Here is a 23,587-nt window from a genome sequence, read left to right on the forward strand (position 1 = left end):
TTGACCTGTTTGGATCCAATCTTGACATGATATGTTGACCCAATTTGACTATGGTCAAACGAAGTTGACTCATTGACTTGGTCGATCCTTCAATTGATTGGGTGGGATTAATTGATTTTGTTTTGAATTTCATTTGGGCTATGTTTATCATGCTTTGGTGAATCAACTTTTCAAGAATCCCTTTTCTTTTAAGGTTCGTTTTGTAAAATGATCCATAATCAATTTTTCCTAGAATCCATCTGTTTATGAATCATTTATGTTAGAGATCATTTCGATGCCCCATGTTAAATATTTTCTTAATCCATGCATTTTTGCAGATATTTCTGTGTAGTTAAACAAGCCAAATATTATATGATTTATCTTGTAAGTGCCCGGAGGCAATATATTGCAAATGAGGAGCAATTGTGCAAAATTGGGACTACTACACTCAAGGCATAAGAGGGAGAAAATCAAGTAAGGATGAAATACCACACCACCATGGCATGACCAATATGGGTGGTGACGCGGGTGGGAGATCATGACCTGCTCCTGCTCCTACTTGTTTGATGATGGAAATCAGTAATCTCACACATATACCAACCTTTGAATGTGCCAATTGGGCTATAAATACTCCTTAGGCTGTACTTTTAGAAAATGCCACAAATGTTAATAGATTAGGCTAATTTAAGGCTACATCTTCTTCCCCAATTCCCTATGATTTTCTACAATTTTGAGAGAGAGAGAGTGTGTGTACTTGAAGTTGCAATTAATGAAGAATTGTTTACTATATATATTTATTCTTCTTTCCTTCAATATCTCACAATGAAAAGTGATTAGATCCTTCCATTAGAGAGGTTTGTAGACACCACATTTTAGTCCGAATCATGTCAAGCGATCAAGAAAACATGTGTAAGAAGGATTTGATATAAGGGAACAACCACAAGATCCATGGGTCTTGTCAGAAAACCCGTATCCAACTCCTAAGCCCAATCTAATCATAAAATCAATCTCAAACTTGTCTAAACTCATTCATATTCCTAACTCAAGCCCAAATCCAACTCTTCAACCCTCAATAGCCCATGTGTACCAAGGTGGACACATGTCACCACCACACTACGTGAAAATCTCAAATTTTAATCAAAAAAATTGTTGGGCTTGGCCTGACAAATTTTAAAATCTAAAATTCTATGGCCTTTTGACCATGTTTTCAGTCTCTTTCTTGATTTTTCTCTCGATCTCATCTCTCTATCTCGATCGACCTCTCTCTTTCTCTTTATCTCTCTCGATAGACCTCTCCATCTCTCTCTCGACCAACCTCGCTCTTTCTCTCTCTCTTTATCTCGATCGACCTCTCCATCTCTCTTTCACAATCTCTCTTTCGATCGACCTCTCATTCTTTCTCTCGGTCTCCCTCGACTGATCTTATCTCCCACTCTATTTGATAGATCGATCTGTCCCCCTCGATAGATCTTATCTCCCATTCTATTTGATCGATCATTCTCAATCTAAATCTGATCCTCGTTTTATCTATATCTCATCTCTCATTTCTCGAAGTGGTCTATCGATCTCTCTACCTATCTCTGATAGCTCAAAGTAATCTCTCATCTCTCGATCACATTGGTCACAAAGAAACAGTTATCGACTGCATCACCTCATACAACAAGCCAAGAATCATTGCGACTTCGGGCTAAGTACTTTCTCTGATCCCTATTTTCTTTATATAGATTGTATTAAGGTGTTTTATCCAATATATTTAGATTTAGATTGAAGATTTGAGTAATCTTATTAAATGCAGACCGTGTTTGCATCTTGTAAAACAGAAGTAATGAGCCCTCCATTGATTGCCACCGCTACAACAATATTTATACTACCGTTATAGGTAAAACTCTTCCCATCTTTACAACTCGCATTCACAACCGGATGTTGTGCGAGTGCCATTGCTGCTGCTGCTTTCTCCAACAATGCAGTCATCGTCACCCCCTTAGGCTTCACCTGAAATTATCAAATTCATCTAATTCAAATCCCCAAATCCTATAAAACAGACTCAAATTTAACCAAAAACCAATAAAAATTGTACCTTTCATAGAGATAATCAAGAGCGTCAGTCATTACTGGGTACCCAACACGAAATGTTGGCACCGATAGGCTTTCTACCATGTTCTTCCACACTACAGATTGCATCGTTGTGAAAGGAATGACGGTTGAACCAGGAATTTCAGGAAGAGAAGCCAAAGCCGAGGGTTTTGGAGAAGCGACAATGGAGGGCTTGGGAGAAACTACATTGGGGACACTCACACTACTCTTAGAAGGAGAAATTCCGGCCGCAGCTTCGATATCTGCTGGAGTTATCCGACCGAAAGATCCGGACCCAATTACCGATCCAATATCAATTTTATGCTGTTTTGCAAGCTTTTTCACGAATGGGGTCGCAACTATCTTTCTTGACCCTTCGGAAACTGTCGGAGAAGTGGTTTTCGGAGAAGATGGCAATGGAGGTGAAGCAGAAGCAGAAGCAGGAGGTGGTGACGGAGATTGAGGAGGAGAAGAATCGATTTTTGAAGCTTTGGCTTTAGCTTCTGCGACTTCGTCTTCTGTTTCTGCAAGTAATCCAATTGGGGCACCAACAGGAGCGGTTTCGCCTTCACCGACAACAATTGCGGCGAGAATTCCATCGTAGAAAGTTTCGACATCCATATCGGCTTTATTGGATTCGACAACAATGACACTTTCACCTTTGGAGAGGATATCTCCTTCAGATTTTACCCAAGAAATGATCTTGCCTTCAATCATGGTGGAGCTAAGAGCAGGCATGAAGATCTCTTTGATTTTGTTGAGATCTTGCGATGGGGAATGAGATTGAGGATGGGAATGGAGGCCATTGGAGAAGGATGAAGAGAAGGATATTGCTGTTGTGGAGGTTGGGGAAACCCTAGAAAGGAGAAGAGACGCCATTAATGGATCTTTAACTCTATTTTTCTCCCTTGCTTTCTATTTCTCTGGTTCTGTTTCTTTGGAGAAAATGAGAGATTAAAAGTTGGCTTTAGAGGGATTTAGAAATTAGAATAGAGATAGAGAGAAGTGACGGAGAAGACAAGGTGATGTACACTGTTAGCATCGCCAAAGTTGTGTGAGTTAGGAAAAAGGTTGGTTACCCAATTGGACTTATTATGTGTCAATTGCTTGGTTTAGATGGATCGGATCGGTCGATCCAATAAGGATTCATAGAAATTGGACATTTTAATGCCATTTACTAGGGGTGTCAATGGATAGTCGAAATCCAAATTTGAATTCGAAAATTCGTATATTATCCGAAATTTTCGGATATCGGATTCGGATTCAGATGTTATTTTAAAATTTGAATGAGTTTCGGATACGAATTCGGATATTGTAAAATCCGATCTGATAATATCCGGTCCGATATAATATACATATTATGTATTCATGTTTTATAACAAAACTTTTATATATGTATATATAAGTGTCGTGTATGCATGTTATACAACAAAATAAAACTTTTTAACTTTATCTTCTCTCATGTCTCACCACACAAGGACCAGTAGCCATTAACGATCGGTGAGGGGGTTTTCGACTGTGAGTTCCATACCCATCGTCTTCTCCAGTTGACGACATCCAGATACACATTCTTTCTCTCTCTCTCTCGTCTCTCGGTAAAATCAGACCGACGGATCATAACCATCGTGACCGACGAGCTTCCAAAGATACTCTCTCTCTCTCACACACACACACAAAATAAAACCCTATTTTATCTGATTTTAAAATTGAAATAGTTAGAAGATTAAAAAACAAAATGAAAATCGATTTGTTTTTTTTTACCGATTGAGAATGATGGTATTTTATAACATTTTTTTTTTCGAATCGGATATCCGATACATTTTTTGAATTTGAATTCGAATGTTTAGTAGTGATATCTGATCGGATTCAGATTCGAATTCAGATATCATCATTTTTTTTTCAGATTCGAATTCGGATATAATACTATCCGATCGAATATCTATCTGTTGACAGTCCTCCCATTTACTATGGATGCAACTTAATATGGTTCAAACTAAGAGCCGAACCAATCTGTGATTTTTGGATTGAATTGGTTCGGTTTTAATTAAATAACGATTCGGTTTCGGATTAAAAAATTATAAATTGATAGGTTTGGATCGGTTTTCGGTTCCGTATTTGTATATAACTGAACCAAACCGAGAACCGAATCAAAATAATATAAACATTTTAAACCCTAACCCTTTACTCTCTATCTCTATCCCATCTCTGGCTCTCTGCGGCTGTGGCTGAGGCTGAGGCTGCGACTGCGACTGCGACCTTGACGCTCAACGGTGCGAGCCCTGACGGTGAGAGCGGTCGGTCCCTCCCTCCCTCTCTCTCTCTCTCTATTTGTACGACCTGTGATTGTAGATCGGTGCGTCTCTCTCTCTCTCTCTCGTTTGTCTCTGCAACCTGCGGTTGCCGATCGGTGCGTCTCTCTCTCTCTCGTCTTTATCGTCTCTGCGACCTACGGCTGCCGACCGTGCCTCTCTCTTTCTCTCTCTCTCTGTAAAGCTGGAAAACAAATTCAGAGAGATGAGAGTTCTCGTCGATCGGAAAAACGACTGAATTTGTTGACAACCGTAGAACCGAAGCGAACCGAACGGAGTGAAGATCGGTTTGGGCTGGTTCGGTTTTAAATTAATTCGGTTCGGTTTTGATTCTTATATAATGGAACCGATGTTAGTCGGTTTGGTTCTGATTTTGCTCTAAACCGAACCAACCCGAATCAAGTTGCACCCCTACCATTTACAGTTGAGATAGGAGTAGATGTCAATGGATCAGATGGAATTAGATTATAAACTGATCCAATAAACAATTTTGTAACTTAAATAAGAAATACAATTAATATAACTAAAAATTTCATATCTAAATAAGAAATAATTAAAAAATATATTAAAAATAAATAAACCTATATAATTAATATACAAATATTTATATGTTTTGCCTGAACTCTCAACCCAAGCTCAACCTGAAATAAGGGTTGGGTCAAGTTATTCTAACTTGGATGCAAAATGCGTTTCTTGATTTTGGGGATCGAAGGCCCCTTCAATTACAGTGAGCTTCTTTACTTGGCTAGCCGCGCTTTATAAGTTACCTACTCTCGATCACATAATCCTTAAGGGTTTTATGACTCTAAATTTTTGCTTTCTTTGCAATTCAAATAAAGGGTCAATGAACCATATCTTAATTCATTATAAATTTTCTTATCTCATTTGATTCAATTTTTCAACGTTCTAAATATTTTTTGGGTGGTCCTTAGATCAACATAAATGGGATCCCTCCCTATTTATGGGGAGAAAGAAAATCCTTGACACAAACTTCTTCCTCATTGTTACTACTTGGGAGTTACGATTGGAAATGAACATGGGGGTCTTAAAAAATGTTGATACTTTTATTCAGGAACTTACTCTAAACATCCTTGGGTTATTGTTCTCTTGGTGCAAATTTCGGCCCGACTTTGAGGGTATTTTTTTTGAGAATTTTGTATTTAGATGGATCACAATGTGCTTTAGTTAAGAGTGTTTGTGCTTTTATTGATCATCTCGACTGCCTTTTGTTTCTTTTGTATCCTCTTCTGATTCAATAAATTTGTACTCATCTCTCTATGCCTTTTAAGTAATTGTTCCTAGGTGTCCCTGGAGAAAGAAAGAATTACCCCAGAAGTTGGAGCACTTCCCCAACTAGAAAAGAAGGAAAAATACCCTCAAATCGATTGGTGTTAATGGAGGGAGAATAATCACAAGGATTAATCGGTTTGGATGCCATCTAACAATGGTAAATTTTCTTCGACCTCTAGGTTGGAGTTGATTCGAGATCGTAGTCCTACCCACAACAAGTGGAGTTTTATTAGGAAGACTGTTGTCCATTTCAAAATCAAACTATTCGACTGGAAGGTTTTTATTAAAGTAATTCTCGTGGATGATTTCGAAAGGAAAAAAAGAGACATTTAGTTTGCTTATGTATGTCCTCTTTGTTTTAGTGCAAAGGAGACTTTGTCTTACTTATTTACTTGCAATTTTTTTTTAAGAGGTTTGGGTGACTTTCTCGTTTAAATTTTGCAGATCTCCTCCTCGTCAAGGCCCTGTTTCTTATATCGTTTCTTATACCAGGGCAAAGCCACAGAAGGCCCAATGGGGGTTATAGCCCTACCAAAATATTCTAAAAAAAACTTGAATATTTAACCCCTCATGTTTTGTAGGATATTAGGGATAGCTTGTGTTGATTTTTGTTTTTTTGTTTTTTTTATAAGTACATGAGCCATGGTTTTATGGTTTTGAAGGTGATTCATTCCTATTGCAACTTACGGTGTCTACGTGACACCTTTTTATTCTTGAATAAATTCATCCACATGCAATAGAAAATTAGGACCCCTATATGTTTTAAACTCTAACCAAAATGTGCCACCTATACATCTTATCACACTGTTCTATTCCAGGGATAAGCTACTACCGCTACAAGCGGGATGTTCCTTGGTGGGTCAGCTCAATTAGTGAAGGGTACTTATGAGTTAACTAAGTGTTTGATTGATGGCGATTGAATTTAGGTCACTGGGGTTGTACTATCCACATGCTCCTGAGTTGGCTTAAGGAATACATTTTTTGGGTCCGTAAGGGAGGCCATTCATTGCTCACGAGTGCATCTACGTCTTGATCTGTCATGCTTCCATTCATCCATCAATTTTCTTACAACATAGGGCTTTCACGAAAGAGTGTCACCAAGTATGCTTAGTAATATATTCTGTGGATTAATCTTCTTATAAGGAAACACCATAATCGAACATTCTATCCATCCAACGATTTAACTGTTTAAGTTTTCAATACCTTCATCTACTTTGGATTAGGGATAGCCCATATCCGTGGTATAGGTATTCTACTTATGTAAAGTAGAGTTGTGCCTGAATGACTATCTCCCCGCACGCTATATGTTCGAATTGTGGAGAGTGTGGACTCGGTCCATTTTTCAAAGGTGTGATATCCGTACTCGAGCAAGAGGGGATTGGATGCTGAAAAACCACTTGTAAAGCACATAATGCACTCCTTTTACACTTACACTTACAACATAGGGGGGTAAGGGGGGAGGTATGATTCGGAAATATTTTTGGCTTTACCACCCGGACCATCCCTTTCTCTTTCATCTCCTCTCCTTTTAGTCGAGCTCTTGATCAGAACCAGCAATAACACGGCTTTAGTTAGAGCAACGGTGCTCGTAGATCAGCCAACACTCCTTCCATTGCTTGTTTCCTTCGGACCCTCTGTCAATTTCATTTCTGTAGTTTGCTGGGTTGGGTTTGGCTCTCTACCTTCTCACGGGGGATGGCAACAAGAGAGGTCAACTGGAGTGGAAGCCAAACGACGGGGCCGAGAATCTGTGATCGATCCGAAGAACCACTGCCAGATACGATTCTGCTCCAACCGAAGCGATTCTTGCCCGTTCTGACTGCGGTGAGAATGAGGATCACTTCGGAACTCTAGGAGAATGGGCGTTTTAGGGCGGGATCTAAAAGCTCTCCAACGTTAAGCGGAGCCTTCGGCCGTGAGAGGAGAGGGTCTTTTGGCTTCCTCAGGGCCGTGTGAAGCTTAGCTTGCTTTAGCAGCCACGTGATGATTCAAGTTCGTGGTAGGCGTAGGAGCTGGGCGAAGCGGTAGCGAAGCTCAGGTGGTGATGCAAGTGCGCGGTGAGCGTAGTAGCCCCCTCAGGCATGCTCCTTATACAACCAAGCAAAGAGCTAGTGAGGGTCGGGATGGAATATCGTATGTATTGTAGAATTAGATCTAAAGCTCTTTACTAGGATTAGAACAAGTGACCACAAGCTCCTTTTAAGTGCTTGACATGCAGTTAGCTCAAAACATGTTCATCATGTGGTCGAGAGAAGCGCACTTGTGTGAAGTAGCCTATCATCATGTTAGATAGGATCAGAGTGGATGACTTACAATTGAAAGTCAGTTCTCCAGATCAATATATTGTACGATGTAGTTGAGATCTTGGTCTAGATCCTGTGATTCACAGTGTTTGGGACCTAATTATGTTTGATTTGTCACATGAACAGGAGTTTTCACTTCTTCTTCCAGCAAGAGTAGGCCATAACAAGAACATGATAAAACTACACCTAGAAAATCAAATCAAGTATTCGACCCATCAAGCAATGGATGGAGTGCTGCGTGCGAAAGCCATTGTGCTACCAAGCAACTCCAAGAGCATCATTGATCTATAAGCACTGTTGCACGATAGTGCTTTAGTTTTCTTGCTGGAACTACATTATAAGGGAGGAGGCTTCAAAGCAGCCGTAGTGTGCCAAATCAATATTTTAAATTTTCGTATAAAATATTGATTAAAGAGTCACTCTTGTTGCTTAATCGTATAGTAAGGATCCACTGCCCAAAGTACCCTATTGGGTCGATCATCGGTGGCTATTGAATTACACTTTTGCACAAGAAAGACAATAAAAAAGAATATTGTGAAGATATATCATAAAGACAAGGAAATACAACCTTAAGTACCTTACGTGGGTCAATCTCTTGTGGATATGTTTGCTTTCTACCTTCATTTTATTCTTTTGGATGGCGGGTCGACTCGACTGGCAATTGAATCCCTTTCATCTCATCGTGTGACGCTCAATTGAATTGACTCGACTAGTACTAAGATGGAAGAGCAGTTACTAACCGCGTGATGTTTCTCTTGATGCTCAATTGAATTGACTCACATTGACGTATTGAGATTGAATTGGCTCGTGGACGCTATTCCTTTGGACCTGTCTCCCCTTAATAACTATTGGCACTCAATATTCACTTTTTCATCTTTCTTCTCCTACTACTCCTACTACTGGAATTTGCTTTTAGCACATGTCTCTCTCGGACTACACTATAAGTATCAGTTTAGCAGCGGGCCTAACCAGCTCTACAAAGAAGTATTTCTCATAAAAGTCAGCTTCAAGCCTCCGGCAACCGCCTATCCCAGTGGGAAATTCATTTGAACCAGCAGATCAACCAACTGGTTTTTCTACTTTCCTAAGAACGTCGGATCGAGGTCCAATGTCCAATATGGAAATAACTTCCTCGATAGCAGCAGTTGTTGGGGGGGAATTACACCACGTATAGAAGTAGGGTACATTCAACTGTACTTTAAGGTACGCTCGTAGATCAGCTAGGCCAGCGCTCAATCCATCCGTTGCTTGTTCCTTAGCTTCTTTCAGAACCTTTGGATCCTCTGTTTGCGTTTGCTTGGTGTGCCTGTCAAAGTACGGAACTCACTCTGATCCTTCGTCCCCAGCAAGATACTACGGCTTTGAAGCCAAGCCTACTTCTTTCTCTCCTGAACCTCGTCGGTTCAGTGGCTTCCATCTCCTCTCCCTATGGTCGAGATCTTTTAGAACCTTCAGCTTCGTTAAAGTAGTGGCTGGGACCTGCGAAGGAAAGCTGTAACTACCCTAATACTGGGTTTTTAACCGGCACTGAATCCACAGCTGCTGATTATGAAACTCGATCTACTGATTCCTCAATCTGATCTACGACCACCCTCCTTCCTCCGCTTGCTACTGGGCTTGCACTCCTGAACCTTCGGTCAAGTCAAGTGGCTTTTCCTCTGTCTATTCCATCTCCTCTCCTTTTAGTCGACTCTTGACAGATCCTCCACTTGCTCTGCTCGCTCGACTTTCATTAAGCTTGAACCTTGAATCCATTCCTTGGGGGCCCTATCTGAGTCTCGTTTATCAAGTGCACTGCTTCTTCATCAGCAGGTAGGGAATCCATTATGGCATGCGGTTTCGGAAAGTAGGAGCACTCAGAAATAGTTAGTAATTTTCTTGTAAGTTTTAAAAAAGGTGGGTTAGTAGCTAGAAGTTCGTAACACTCCATTGAGCCAATGATTTCTTATGGAAAAACCCATAACAAAAGACTAGATTGTCTGAATACACTAGGTAGAGAATTGGGGAATGAGAAATTCTACATCTTCATGATAAAGGAGTCAAGGAAGTAGAAAACGGTGTCGGTAGAGTAGCTCGACCGAGCAGATCAAGGGACAAGCTACTACCGCTACACGCGGGACGTTCCTTGGTGGGTCAGCTCAGTTAGTGAAGTACATGAGTCGTGGTTTTATGCTTTTAAAGGTGATTCATTCCTATTGCAACTTATGGTGTCTACGTGACACCTTTTTATTCTTGAGTAAATTCATCCAAGTGCAGTCTAACTAGCCTCACTAACCAGGCAAGATTTTAAATCTTACTAAGGATTTTTGGGCTCACGTGGATAACATATTGGCATTCCAACATCACAATCTTCTAAACTCAGATTCAATGAATTTTTTTGTTTTTTTGTTTTTGTTTTTTGAGCTTGATCCAAGTTGTTGAAAATGAATGCTTATTGAATTCCCAAATTTAACGGTGAAAACTAACTTATTTAAATTTTTTTTTTTCAAAGTTCTTAAAATCTCATCATCTACAACCATACAACATCGGATCATGTTTTTGGATGCCACAAGTTGATGTGGAAACTTTTCTTACTAACTTCAAAAAATAAAAAATAAAAAAAAATAATAAAATTGGGGCTTCATCCAAGATTTTGAAAATGGATGGTTACCGAACTTCCACAGAATTCCTAAATTTAAATTTAAAATTCAAGGGTGAAAAATAATTTGTTTTGAAATTTTTTATTGATAGTTCATAGAATTTTGTCCTCTACAACCTTGAAACATTGGATCATCCTTTTGGATGCCTAAGGAGAGCCCCTAGGCCTCTTCATAAGGGTGGAATCCTTGCTAACTTAGTATGACTAGTTAGACTATTTTCCGAGAGTAATGAAAAATGATCCCAATGCTCTCATCACCATCATCATTATCATTGTCATACACATCACTATCACAACTTTCAAAGTGATTTTTTTTTTTTTGGTTTATAAGTCAAGATTGAGGTTAAGGGGTATGTCAACAAAATGAAAGGAGGAATATTTGAAAATTTCACCAAAATATGGAACGAACAAATGTCATAATTTATCTTACAAGTTAGCACTTTATTGTGAAGATTATTAGCTAATCATTGTTTATAGTGGCGAGTCAACATTAACATAAAAGGAAACCAAGATTATTGATTAACGTTAGTACTTAGCCCCCACTGACTAAAAATCCTGGCTTCGCCCCTATTAGTAGTGAAGGCTTTTAAAGGTGGAAAATTTCCATGGGCAGTAAAACCAATTATGTACCAAATGCGAAAGTTGTTTGAAGGGGTTCGTAGGGAAATTCGTCATGTCTACTATAAAGCAAACTTTGATGTAGGCTAATTGCTAATGTTGCTTCCCAAACCTTGGCTCTCAATGGAGATAAAATGGGTATGCCTTGTATTAGAAAAATATAATGGGTTTCAGCCCCCTATTTCTTTATTTTTAATATAATCTCTTGCTTTCTAACTTGCTTAGTGAAGGGAGGCGGGGGGCGGGGGGAGGTGGGAGGGGGAGGAGGAGAAAGTGGTGTGGATCCTTAAAACCAATGATGTTTTTTTTTTTTTGGCTCATTCAACATGGAATCATGGTTTTAAAACTCATCTGAGACGTATTGCTCGAGTCATCTCAGTATTGCCCAATAACAGACGAATAAATGAACAAAGTATTAGGATTTGACAACATCTCGTGAGATGAATGATATATATTGGATGAGATATCAAAAATCTTGTCCGAGATGATTGAGATCTCCTCTGTTTTCATCTCCAAACCCCATCATTTCCTCTTCTCAACCAAGTGAACTATATAACAAAGGGATTTGTTAAAATACTTCATCTTCCTCCTCTAAATCAAGAAGAAATCGTAGAGGATTTGCTCCATCTTCCTTCAAATCAAGTAATCTTTCTTTTTCTTTCATCCATAGAAGTTCTTAGAGTTGTGCTGGAGTAACATTACAATTGACATCGGTTTACACATTGTTGACGTGGAGGAGAGCACAAAACCATAGGGTTGTGTTTAGAAATGGTGGCTGGTGGGAGTTGGAGTTACAACTCCCACCTTAAAATTCTAATTGGTTTTTTGGTTCACTAATTCTATCGAGTAGCAACTTACAACTCTTACCTATGTAGGTGGGATTTACAACTCCAAGCAAAAATCTTTAATCCCAAAAATCGAGTTGATTCACTTGAGTCATCTAGTATGTAAATTATTCAACTCACTTTACATTATTTATAACCTAGATTCTTTTTTAAATAATTATAATTTTTATAATAAAATAAGGTGATTATAATATGGCATAAAATGGGTCGGATTTTATCTGAAATTTGATTGATTTGGATTCAAATTTAGTGAGTTTGAACCCTTTGGAGTAAATCCAAATAAAAATATGGGTCAGTTACGGGTTGATGTCCCTTAATTCGTGTCGTACTCGGGTCAGATATGAATCCATCCATATATCCAAATTATATATTTCTTTGAAAATTACTTTTTTTATCTACCACTTTAATATAACATGAATTCTTAAAAAATAAATAAATTATAATAGTAAAATTGAATAATATAGCAAATAGGAAAAAAATATATAACAAAAAAAAAAAAAATGTTGAGTAGTCCAACATTATTCTACCTGAATCAAGTAATTTGGTTGAGCAGATCTGAATCTGGATTTAGTGTAATCAATGTGGTTCCAATATAATTTTAGCTACTAAGATCCGAGTTAGATTAAGATCTTGATCCAAATAAAAAATTCAGATATGGATATACTCAAATCCAGCCCGAACCCAACCCATTTTAAGCCCTAGATTGGAAGATGTTTCATTACAAAATCATATTTATTTAAGACAATAAATATTAAAATGATCAAAAATAATTATTTTATCAAAATATATAAAATCCAGCCGACTCGGTTGAATTTTATTGGCCATGACAATATTTTTCAAGTAATAAAAGAGTTATATCGGATCTCAATCAAATGCGAATAATTCATTGACTGAATTCCTACACAAACTAAATAGTGGAGTTAGAATGACCTCCAACAACTTTAACTCCAACCCACTCCCAGTTCAATTCCAAATCCAACTAACTACTGCTTCCAAGCACACTATATAGATGATTTTTAGTCGTATCTCGATGAAAAAATCTATGGTTTTGGGCTCATTTACACGTTATTAATGTGTGAATTGATGTCAATTTCAATGTCATTTCAGCATTTTTCAAGTTCTTATTTTAGAATTTTATCAGATTTTTTAAATGGTTTAAAACCATTGTCTCCTTGCTGAATGAGACGACCCGAACAAGATGAAATGACTCGTCCAAGACAACTAAGTATTTGGCATGGACTAGATGAGATGAGATGTGAAAAAAAGTTTTAAAACCACGTTGGAATTTTGTTTGTAAAAGAGGGTTAACAATCCGCAATGGAAACGTTTGAGGGAGTTAAAAGTTCCAACAAAGATAAAATATTTTACTTGTAAGCTACTTCATTCAGCAATTTCCCAGGATAAGGTGAGGAAAAAGATGGGTTGGAAGTTTGCCACTTGATGTTCTCCAAGTGAATCTCAAGAAGAGTCAACAAGTTATCGTTTCTTAAAATGTAGTTTATGGATCGGTGGGTTTTCGGTGCACAAGCTGGATTGGGGAGCTTGCGGCTTAATTTAGTTACCATGATCAATCGGAGCAAAAAATTCAGAAACACAATTTTAAGTGTGATTCCTATATTGTTTGTTTAGGAGATTTGGTTAAATAAACTTCTTCTCCAATTAAGGAGATCAAGGTTATTTTCTCTTTGGCTTGGATCCATATAGTTTGGTAGAAAAATGGTAACAAAACTTTGTGGTTGTGGGTCGAAGAGGTGATTTTTTCATTTCTTATGGTCAACAATTGATTATCAGCTAAATACTAGAGTCATATATTTTTATTGATAATGTTTAAATCTCATATTACATAACCTTTTCCCTATTATAAGCTAGCAAAAATAATACTTACTTTTCTCCCTGAAATATCACTCTAATTCTATGGTGACCAATTCTGTCGAACTTGAATCCATATGAGAGTCTCTCATGGATATTTGTCGTGGAGAAGATAGGACAGGCTTGGGGGGCATTTGCAAATTATCAACATTTTCTTCTAACATCTCTATCACTTTGGTCATGGAAGGACGATCCGCCGGCTTCATTTGAATGCACCATAGCCCCACTATGCATAGTTTCCTCGCAACTTTCAGCTCAATCTCTGTTGCATTCTCAATATCTAGCTCTTTACCTTGATTGAGTTGATCGTAAACCCATGACGGGAAGTAAATTTCACTCAAGTTATCCATTCGTACATTGACATTCTTTCTACCTCCAGCCATTTCTAGCAACAACATACCAAAACTATAAACATCCGATTTATCTGACACGACCCCAAAGTTCCTTGATATCAATTCAGGAGCTATATACCCTATTGTCCCTCTTGTAGTACTAACAGAAACAAAGTCGTATTCCCTAGGGTACAATTTGGAGAGGCCAAAATCAGAGACTTTTGGGGTGAAAGTGTGATCTAAGAGGATGTTATGAGGTTTGATGTCGAAATGTAGAATGCACATATCACATCCCCTGTGTAGGTATTCAATCCCCTTTGCTATGCCCAAAGCAATGTCATGGAGTTTCTTCCAATTCAATAAGTGATGCCTTGCTTTCTTTGAGAAGATATATTTTTCAAGTGATCCATTAGGCATGTATTCATACACTAGAGCTCTCTTAGAACCTTCTGAACAAAATCCAATCAACTTTACCACGTTAACATGGTGAATCCTACCGATGGTGGCCACTTCATTAATAAAATCTTCTCCATTGCACTTGGAAATTCCCAACATTTTTATAGCCATCAAACAGCCAGGGATTTGCCCTTTGTATACAGAACCAAAACCTCCTTGCCCAAGTTTTTCTCTAAAATGGCTAGTCATTCCAATTATATCAGTGTAAGAGTACCGTTTGGGCACAAGAGTCTGATGATTGCAAAGAAACTTCTCTATGCTATCAAAAGTTTTACGTTTCTTTAGGAGGCTGTAGATTACAAATGTGAATATGATCATTGTGAGGATGAATTTGTGTATGATCTTCAATGCTGCAGAGTGAGGAGAAAGTGGAAATGGTTTAGCTATAGATCATTACTAATTTACTAATCAATACTTTCAATTTTTTAAGGTATTGAAGTTGGGTTTGGAAATCATACTCATATAATCTATTCCAATAACTAGAAATTCCACCAAAACTTCTGCAAAAAAAAGAAAAAGAAAAAGGGAAGTAAATAAATAAATAACAAGTCAAATAGATCGGTCAAAAAAGAAGCAAAATTCAGGATCTCTTTAATCCAATGATGTCATAGTGTGTGAATATATGTAAGGAAATGAGTTATTGACAAAGTTTTGTGTCACCCAAAGAATCATTCCATTTAGTTTGTTATTTTTGTAACTGTGTGCGAGATCCTAATTAGCTCATGCTCATGATTAACATCCAAGATGGTTAGCGACTTGGTGACTTTTTTATGAACTAAAAGGATCAAATTAATATCATTTGATTAAGTTTTAAGGGTTGGGAAGTCATTCAAAATACAAAATTAAAATTGAAATGGAGAAACCTTATATTGATCGACCCAGTAACATCGATCGACCAGTAAATTGAAATGGAGGGGGTCAACATGTATCTTAATTAATTGAGATCATACTTGACTGGAACAAAAAGCACAAGAAGGGATCTGTGATGTAGCCCACGATTGGGACTACATGGAGGAGGTCAACATGGATCAACAAACTGAACCAATTAGGTTTTAGATCTTCCACATGTACTTGATTGATTAATCAAAGCAAATATGGATTGGATCCAAGTGGATCACTTCACCTTGAAGTAATCCAATTGGATCATAATTGGACCCTATTCTCAAGGGTTGCTTTGTTAGAATAAATTGTGTGGCCCATTGACCTCACACTTGGTATTTAAATTGCATAAGGCTTTTATAAAGATGATAGATATCAATATTGAAAGGAATCCCAATATCGTTGGAATTAAATAGTATCTTTTAAGGTTAATATGAAACCTTGATGGATATGAATCTTACTAGAAGAAGAACTCTAGGCCCTTAACCTCCATCTATAAAAGAGGATCGGTAGCCCTATATTGGTAAGTGGTGAAAAACGCACATAAGGTAGAGAGTTCTAAATTAGTGATATCCATCAATCACTAAAACCCTAGTTGTTCCATATAAAGAGGAGGAAGAAGGGAGTCTAGGACGCAAAAGATTTATATGATTGGAGTTTGAGCACTTCGACAAATACATGGATTGCAAAGGCACACCGCCAAAAATTATTGAATCAACGTTTTATTATGACACAAGGTAAGTAGCCTAACTCAATTTAAATTTACATGAACGGTATTCGTGAGATATGTGAAAGATTTCAATCCTATTGGGAATCATAGTTTATGAAAGTTATGTTAAAGATTTGAATGTGTGAAATCTATCTTGTGGTATCAGGGCCTTAGGTTTCTTGAATCTCCATATCTTGGTTTTAGGTTATTCATGCATGATGGTTGCCATGACTTAAAATTTTCTTTTTAATTTTCTCTTTAATCATATTATATGCATAACCCTGATTGCTTTTAATTGAATTTTGATTTCAATGTTGACTAAAGTCTTTCCATTTTGGGTTCCAATATTGATTTTACATTTTGGTTTATGAAATTTCAATTTTTGATATATAATTGATTTCAATCTTTAGATTATATAAGTAATTCTAGAATTTCGGTTTATGAAATTTTAGATTTCGGTCAATGATTGAATTTAGATTTCGATTTATTAAATTTTAGATTTCAGTCTATAATTGATTTCAGATTTCAGTCAATAATTGATTTAAGAATTCGGTCAATAATTAATTTCAAATTTGGGTCTATAATTGATTTTAGATTTTAAATTCATATAATTGATCTCAGATTTCTGATTATATTAATTTCAATTTTGATCTTGAATTTCAATTTGAATATTGATTAAAGTTTTATGGTCTATAATATATATATTATAAGATTTTAGTTTTTGTTATGATGAACATGTTACGTTTATTAAAGGGTTTCCACAATGAAAGTTGTACAATATTATTTTGTTAGAATGTTTAAGAATAATTCAAAGATCAAGTAAATAATGTTAAACAATTTAGATGTATATAAATTCTATTAATTTTGTAATCACCAAAGTAGTCTTAATTAGTAAAATTTATGGAATATCTGCTTGTATTAAATTTTGTTATCGGGATGACATTAAAGAATAATAATATTTACAATTGCAGACTCAATTAGGTAAATGAGATTAGCTAAAAGGAGAATTTCATTTAACTAATTGAAATCTGGGTAAGGTAATATAATTTACATGAATTTAACAAAACTAGGATTTGATACCCAAAGTTAATAAAATTAACTAAATAAATTATGTAAATTATGTTAACCTTATAAGATAAATAAATTAATCATTACCTTAAAATGAGTGACCAATATATATGTCTAGTTTAACCCAAAGAAAAAATTTAAGTGATAGTAATGAGTTCATCATTGTCTAATAAAACTCAAAGCACTTATTAGAGCATTATCTATATTTTATTTCAGTTCCTGATTCATTGCACTTATATGCATCTATCGTTTCAATCCTTAATTTGATCCAATTTTTCGGAATGGTATGAACACATCAAATTCATTCTAGGTATTCAGGATCTTGACCTAGTGCTCATTTTGCAAAACTCGCGGACCTCACTGAGAGTACTAAAGTAGAGTAAGAAAACTTGCTTCTCACTTGGAAAAGATCGAATAAACTTAGTTTGATGCTTATGAGGATGACGATTATAAAAAACATTAAGACATCTCTACCTCCGACAGAAAGTGCAGAATAGTATTTGAGGAATGTGTAAAAAAAGTTCAAGTATGTTGATAAATCGCTTGTGGGCACTCTAATGGCTGAGATGACGACTATGAAATACGATGGGATGTGAGGAATAAAAGATCATATCCTTAATATAATAGATAAGACTACAAAACTTATGACATTTGGAATGAGCGTAGATGAGTCTTTCTTAGTACAGTTCATCTCAACTCTCTCCTAGCTCAGTTTGATTCCTTTAAGATTCACTATAACACTAATAAAGACAAGTGGAGTATGAATGAACTGATTAATATGTGCATTCAAGAAGAAATGAGATTGAGAAAAAAAGGGAAGTAGTTTGCTTTCATAATGACTCAAGAAACAAGAAAAAAATGAGGAAAGTCAAATAAATGGAAGAAGAACTCATCAGGGAAAGGTAAAATGCTTAGGAATGCAAATCAGACTGAAGGAAATGATGACAATGGTGTCGGGTGCTATTTTTGTGGCAAAACATAATACATAAAGAAGGATATCGTAAAACATAGAAATTGATTCGAAAAGAAAGACATATTTCTTTCTTTTGTATGCTATGAATCAAATTTAGTTGAAGTGCTTTCTATTACCTAATGGATTGATTATATATACATAACTCATACTATGAATTCGGTACAGAGATTCCTTTCCAATAAGAAGTCAATGCAAAATGAAAGATCTATCTTCATGGGAAACCATCTTGGAGTGTAAGTGCTAGTTGTGGGGACTTATTGCTTAGTATTGGAAATTGGTCAACATATAGATCTGGAGAGCACCTTTTATGTTCCCACCATACTAGGACTTTAATTTCGTTATCTAGACTAGACAATGTAGGATATTCGATTATTTTTAATGTGGATAATTAAAGTTGTTTTTACATTCAATTTTAGTTGGATTTGGGATTTTATTTGATAATTTATATAAAATTAATTTAAAATTTGATTATGCCCAGTCTTTAGTTTCCTTACATTCGAATAATGATTTGAAACGTGGCTTGATAAATGAAAATTTCTTTATCTTTTGGCATAAACGTTTGGGGCAAATCTACAAAGATATGATAGAAATATTGGTGAAGGACAACGTTTTGGACAATTTAGACTTCACGAACTTCTGGGTATGTGTAGATTAAATTAAAGGAAAGTAAACTAAACATACTAATAAAGGAACCATAAGAAGTAAAGAACTTCTTGAGATCATTTACACTAACATGTGTAGATTTTTTCCGATTGCATATTTAAGTGAAGAAAGATACTTCATTACTTTTATAGACGACCTCTCTAGGTTTGGTTATTTTTATTTGATTCATGAAAAATCTCAATCTGTAGATATCCTCTAGATATTTATAATTGAGATATAAAGATAGTTGCATAGGAAGATTAAAATAGTTAGGTCATATAGAGAAGGTGAATACTATGATAGATTTAATAAATCAAGTCAAAATCCTTACCCTTTTGCCAAACTCTTAGAAAAGTTATGTATTTTTACATAATATTCAATGTTAAGGAGGTTTCAACAAAATGGTGTAGCTGAAAGACATAATCGTACACTCATGAACATGGTTAGGAGTATATTGAGTCACTCGACAATTCCAGAATTCTTGTGGGGAGCAGCATTAAAGATCACAATATATATCTTAAACAAGATTTCTAGTAAGGAAATAAGTAAGATTTTATTCGAGTTATGAACTGGTAGGAAACCTAGTTTAAGACACTTATATGTTTGGGACTGTCCAATAGAAGTAAGGATTTACAATCCACAAGAAAGGAAATTGGATCCCAAGATTATTTTTGGATATTTCAATGGTTATCTAGAAAAGTTTAAAAGGATACAAATTTTATTGTCCTAACCACAGTATGAAAATAGTTGAAATCGAAAATGTTAAAATTTTAAAAAATGGTAAGATTAATAGGAGTGTGGAACTACGTAAAATAACTCTCGAAAAAATAAGAATGGGTATCTTACCACCTCTTAATCTTCAGAAAATTGTTGATTCTCAGGATGTTCAACAACTTGAGGAGAATGAACAATAGTTAGAGCAAGTTGTTTCAACACTCCATTATGACTCAACCATTATAATTGAAAATTCACTACCGGTAATTTTGAGAAGATTTCTTAGAATAAGAAGACATGCCATTTTAGATGATCATGTGATGTATCTACATGAATCTAATTTTGATATTAGGATGAACAAATATCCGATTACATTTTCACAAATAATGAAAATTAATAATTTTATCAAGTGGATAGATGTCATGAAAGAATAGTTAAAATCTATGGACTAGAACCGTGTTTGGGATCTCGTCGAATTAACTCCTAAAAATAAGAAAGTCGATTATAAATAGGTCTTTAAGACCAAACGCAATGTAAAAAATAATGTCGAATGATTTATAGCTAGACTTGTTGTCAAAGATTTTACTCAGAAGGAATATATCAATTATACTAGGACTTTCTTTCTAGTTTCAAAAAAAGAGTCATTTAGAATCATTATGGCATTGGTGGCTTATTATGATTTCAAGTTATATTAGATGGATGTCAAAATGACTTTCTTAAATGGAAGTTTGGATGAAGAAATCTACATAGAGTAACCTGAGGGGTCAAAAAAAAAAGGAAAAGGAAAAATTAGCCTATAGATTTAAGAAATCCATTTACAGACTTAAACAAACTTCAAGGTAATGATTTATAAAATTTAATGATATTATTACCTCCTTTAGATTTAAGAAAAACACTGTTGACTAATGTATATATCTGAAGATCAGTGGGAGCAAGTTTATCATATTGGTTTTGTATGTGGATGATATTCTCTTAGAAAATAGTGATCTTGGTTTGTTGCATGAAACCAAAAATTATCTTACTAAGAACTTTAAAATGATTGATATGGGTGGGACAACATGTGTCATTGGCATAGAAATCTATAGGAATCAATTTTAAGGATTATTAAGGTTGTTCCAAAATGGTTATATCAACAAAGTCTTAGATAGATATAATATGTAACCTTGTTTTATTGGTGACATGCCTATCGGAAAATGAGACAAGTTCAACTTGATATAGTGTCCGTAGAATAATTTAGAAAGGGAACAGGTGAAGGATATTTCATACGCTTCAATTATTTGGAGTTTGATGTACGCTCAAATATGTATCGAATCGAATATTAATTTTATAGTTAAAATGTTAGGCAGATATCAAAGTAACTCAGGAATAGATCATTGAAAAGCTGTAAAGAAAGTTATAAATTATCAAGAAGGGATGAAGGACTATATGCTCACTTATATGAGATCAAATCATCTAGAAGTGATTGGGTACTTGGATTCAGATTTTGTCGGATGTTTTGATAGTAGAAAGTCTACATTGAATTTTATTTTTGCTAATAGGAGGAATGTGAAATAAACCATTATTATTTCATCTACTATGGGCGTTGAATTCATGGCATGCTTTGAGACCACGAGCTATGCTCTATAGTTACGAAATTTTATCTCAAGACTTGGGATTATCGACTCTATAACTAGGTCGTTGAAGATATATTATGATAATATTGTAGTTGTGTTCTTCTCTAAGAATGGAAAGTACTCGAATAGTATGAAACATATGGAGATCAAGTACTTGGTGGTTAGATAAAGAGTCTAGAAATAATTAGTGTTAGTAGATAACATTAGTATCACTCAAATGATAGTAGATCCATTGACAAAATGATTATTACCAAAAGCTTACAAAAAATATGTTATCAAGATGGGTTTTTTGAAAAAATCTTTTATGTATTTGACATAGATTATTTTGAAGCGATTATGTAATTCATATTAACATTAGTACTAAATAAAGTTAGTCTTTGTTTATTTCCTATTTCTATTTATGTTATGATCATATTTTATTTCAGATTTAAATAACATAAGAAATGTCTTGACAAGACAAATGACAAGGGCAAAATTAAAAGTTATATGAGAAAGGATATTGATGGCATGGTACATGGAATGAAGTGTGGCATAAATGACATACAACTGCCATGACTCATATTAATATCTAATCGAAATATGACATTATAGAATCTAATTGAATATTATGAATATTAACAATTTTTTAAAAATTTGTGATCATGTATAACATGTTTTAATTATAGAATCATAAATTGAGTCTTTTCAAAATGTTTTGAAAATCATTTCAGCACAATCAGTGTAATAGGCAAAGATGGAGAATGTTAAAATAAATCGTTTGGCACATTGACCTCACGTTTGGTATTTTAATTGCACAAGGATTTTACAAAGGAAATAAATATCAATATTAAAGGGAATCCAAATCGTTGAAATTAGTAGTATTCTTTTAAGGTTAGTATAAAATCTTGATGGATAGGAATCTTACTCAAAGAAGAACTCTAGGTCCTCAACCTTTATCTATATAAGAGGATCGATGACCCTATATTGGTAAGTGGTGGAAAATACACATGAGGTAGAGAGTTCTGAAATAGTGATATCCATCAATCACTAGAACCCTAACCATTCCATATAGAGAAGAGGGAAAAGGTGAGTCTAGAACGTAAGAGATTAATACGATTGGGTTTTGAGTACTTCGACAAACACATGGTTTGCAAAGGCACACCACCAACGATTATTGAATCAACGTTTTATTATGCCACAAAGTAAGTACCCTAACTCAATTTAAATTTACATGTATAGTATTCTTGAGATATGTGAAAGATTTCGATCCTATTGGGAATCATAGTTTATGAAAGTTATGTTAAAGATTCGAATGTGTGAAATCTAACATACTTAGATTTTGGCCACTCTCTCTTGAAGAAAACAACCATTTATCTAGTATTATTAAGTCTTGTAATTTCCTAGAGTTTTAGTTTAAATTCTGCAACTACTTACCTTGGACCTTGGGAGAATTAATGGGAGCATTAATTCTCAAATTTCTTTATAAATAGAGGCCCTCATAACGTGGATGGATTAGACCTAGATTATATTAAATTTTGTTTAAGTTGTAGTGAGCTTTTCTCTTCCTTAGAAGTCTAGGATCATTCCTAGCAAAACCAACAAGGTAAGGTTGTTAACTTGATCATTTTCTATTTTAATTGATCTTTTGGGCTGTTTTTGGGTGTGACGATTTGACCTTCAAGGGTGGAGAGTGAATCTGATTTGATCGTGTGCCATTACCTAATCCATGCTACATCAACGCGCTACCTTATAAAAGCGACCACTTCAACTTAATTAGTTTTTGTTTTAGCTGGACACAAGAATATAGAACATGGTATTTAATCAATTCTTTTTATATAAAAAAAAAGAATTTATTAAGACAACCATATGCTACAACAATTTTGAAAATTATTTTCTATAAGAAAGCTTTTTTGTGTATAATATAATTAGAAAAAATAAAGTATTTGAAAGTATTTTCAAAAGCTGAAGGGGATTGGATTGGAGGAATTAAATAGAATATGGAAGTTTTGTAATATGATAAGCTCTTGGGAGTAAATTCAAAATCAAGGGTGGAGCTAGGATTTTTCCCATGTGGGGGCAACTAAGAGTAGAAAATATTTTGTGGGGACAACTTAGAGTGAAAAAAATATTTTGTGGGGGCAACTAATGCTTTGTTTGGATTGAGAGAAATAAAGAGAAGAGAAAATAAATGCGTTTCTCTCCATTTCTCTTGTTTGGATTGTTAAGTGGGGAGAGAAGAAAAAAGAATTGGAGAGTAGAGGAGAGAACAAATAGGTGAGTTTTCTTTCTCTCCAAAAG

General features: G+C 35.3%; 2 protein-coding genes and 1 long non-coding RNA gene across 4 annotated transcripts in view; 1 reads left to right on the forward strand and 2 right to left on the reverse strand.

Annotated features, from left to right (window-relative positions):
* Positions 1–1,732: 1,732 nt before the first annotated feature.
* On the reverse strand, positions 1,733–3,090 carry LOC147394507 (dihydrolipoyllysine-residue acetyltransferase component 4 of pyruvate dehydrogenase complex, chloroplastic-like). Its single transcript, XM_086453998.1, has 2 exons — positions 2,057–3,090; positions 1,733–1,971 (listed from the first exon to the last, which is right to left on the reverse strand). The coding sequence occupies exons 1-2, from the start codon at positions 2,929–2,931 to the stop codon at positions 1,968–1,970; spliced, it is 879 nt and encodes a 292-aa protein (XP_086310124.1). The 5' UTR covers positions 2,932–3,090; the 3' UTR covers positions 1,733–1,967.
* A 157-nt stretch (positions 3,091–3,247) lies between these two features.
* On the forward strand, positions 3,248–6,361 carry LOC147394508 (uncharacterized). Of its 2 annotated transcripts, none has more exons than XR_015181453.1 (2): positions 3,248–5,993; positions 6,096–6,361. It is a non-coding gene; the product is annotated as an uncharacterized LOC147394508 (long non-coding RNA). The 2 variants fall into 2 exon arrangements; XR_015181452.1 differs by having other exon boundaries at positions 3,248–5,808.
* A 7,440-nt stretch (positions 6,362–13,801) lies between these two features.
* LOC147394509 (rust resistance kinase Lr10-like) overlaps positions 13,802–23,587 on the reverse strand; it is a 35,094-nt gene continuing 25,308 nt past the window's right edge. The window contains exons 2-3 of the mRNA XM_086453677.1: positions 15,171–15,212; positions 13,802–15,062 (exon numbers count right to left, since the gene is read on the reverse strand). Coding sequence (XP_086309803.1) covers positions 13,957–15,062; positions 15,171–15,212 — 1,148 coding nt within the window. The 3' untranslated portion in view covers positions 13,802–13,956. The remainder of the gene's footprint in view (positions 15,063–15,170; positions 15,213–23,587) is intronic.

Source organism: Akebia trifoliata, chromosome 9, assembly GCF_017979445.1.
Source record: "Akebia trifoliata isolate Shusen 1 chromosome 9, ASM1797944v1, whole genome shotgun sequence".
In the NCBI taxonomy this organism is placed as follows: Eukaryota; Viridiplantae; Streptophyta; class Magnoliopsida; order Ranunculales; family Lardizabalaceae; genus Akebia; species Akebia trifoliata.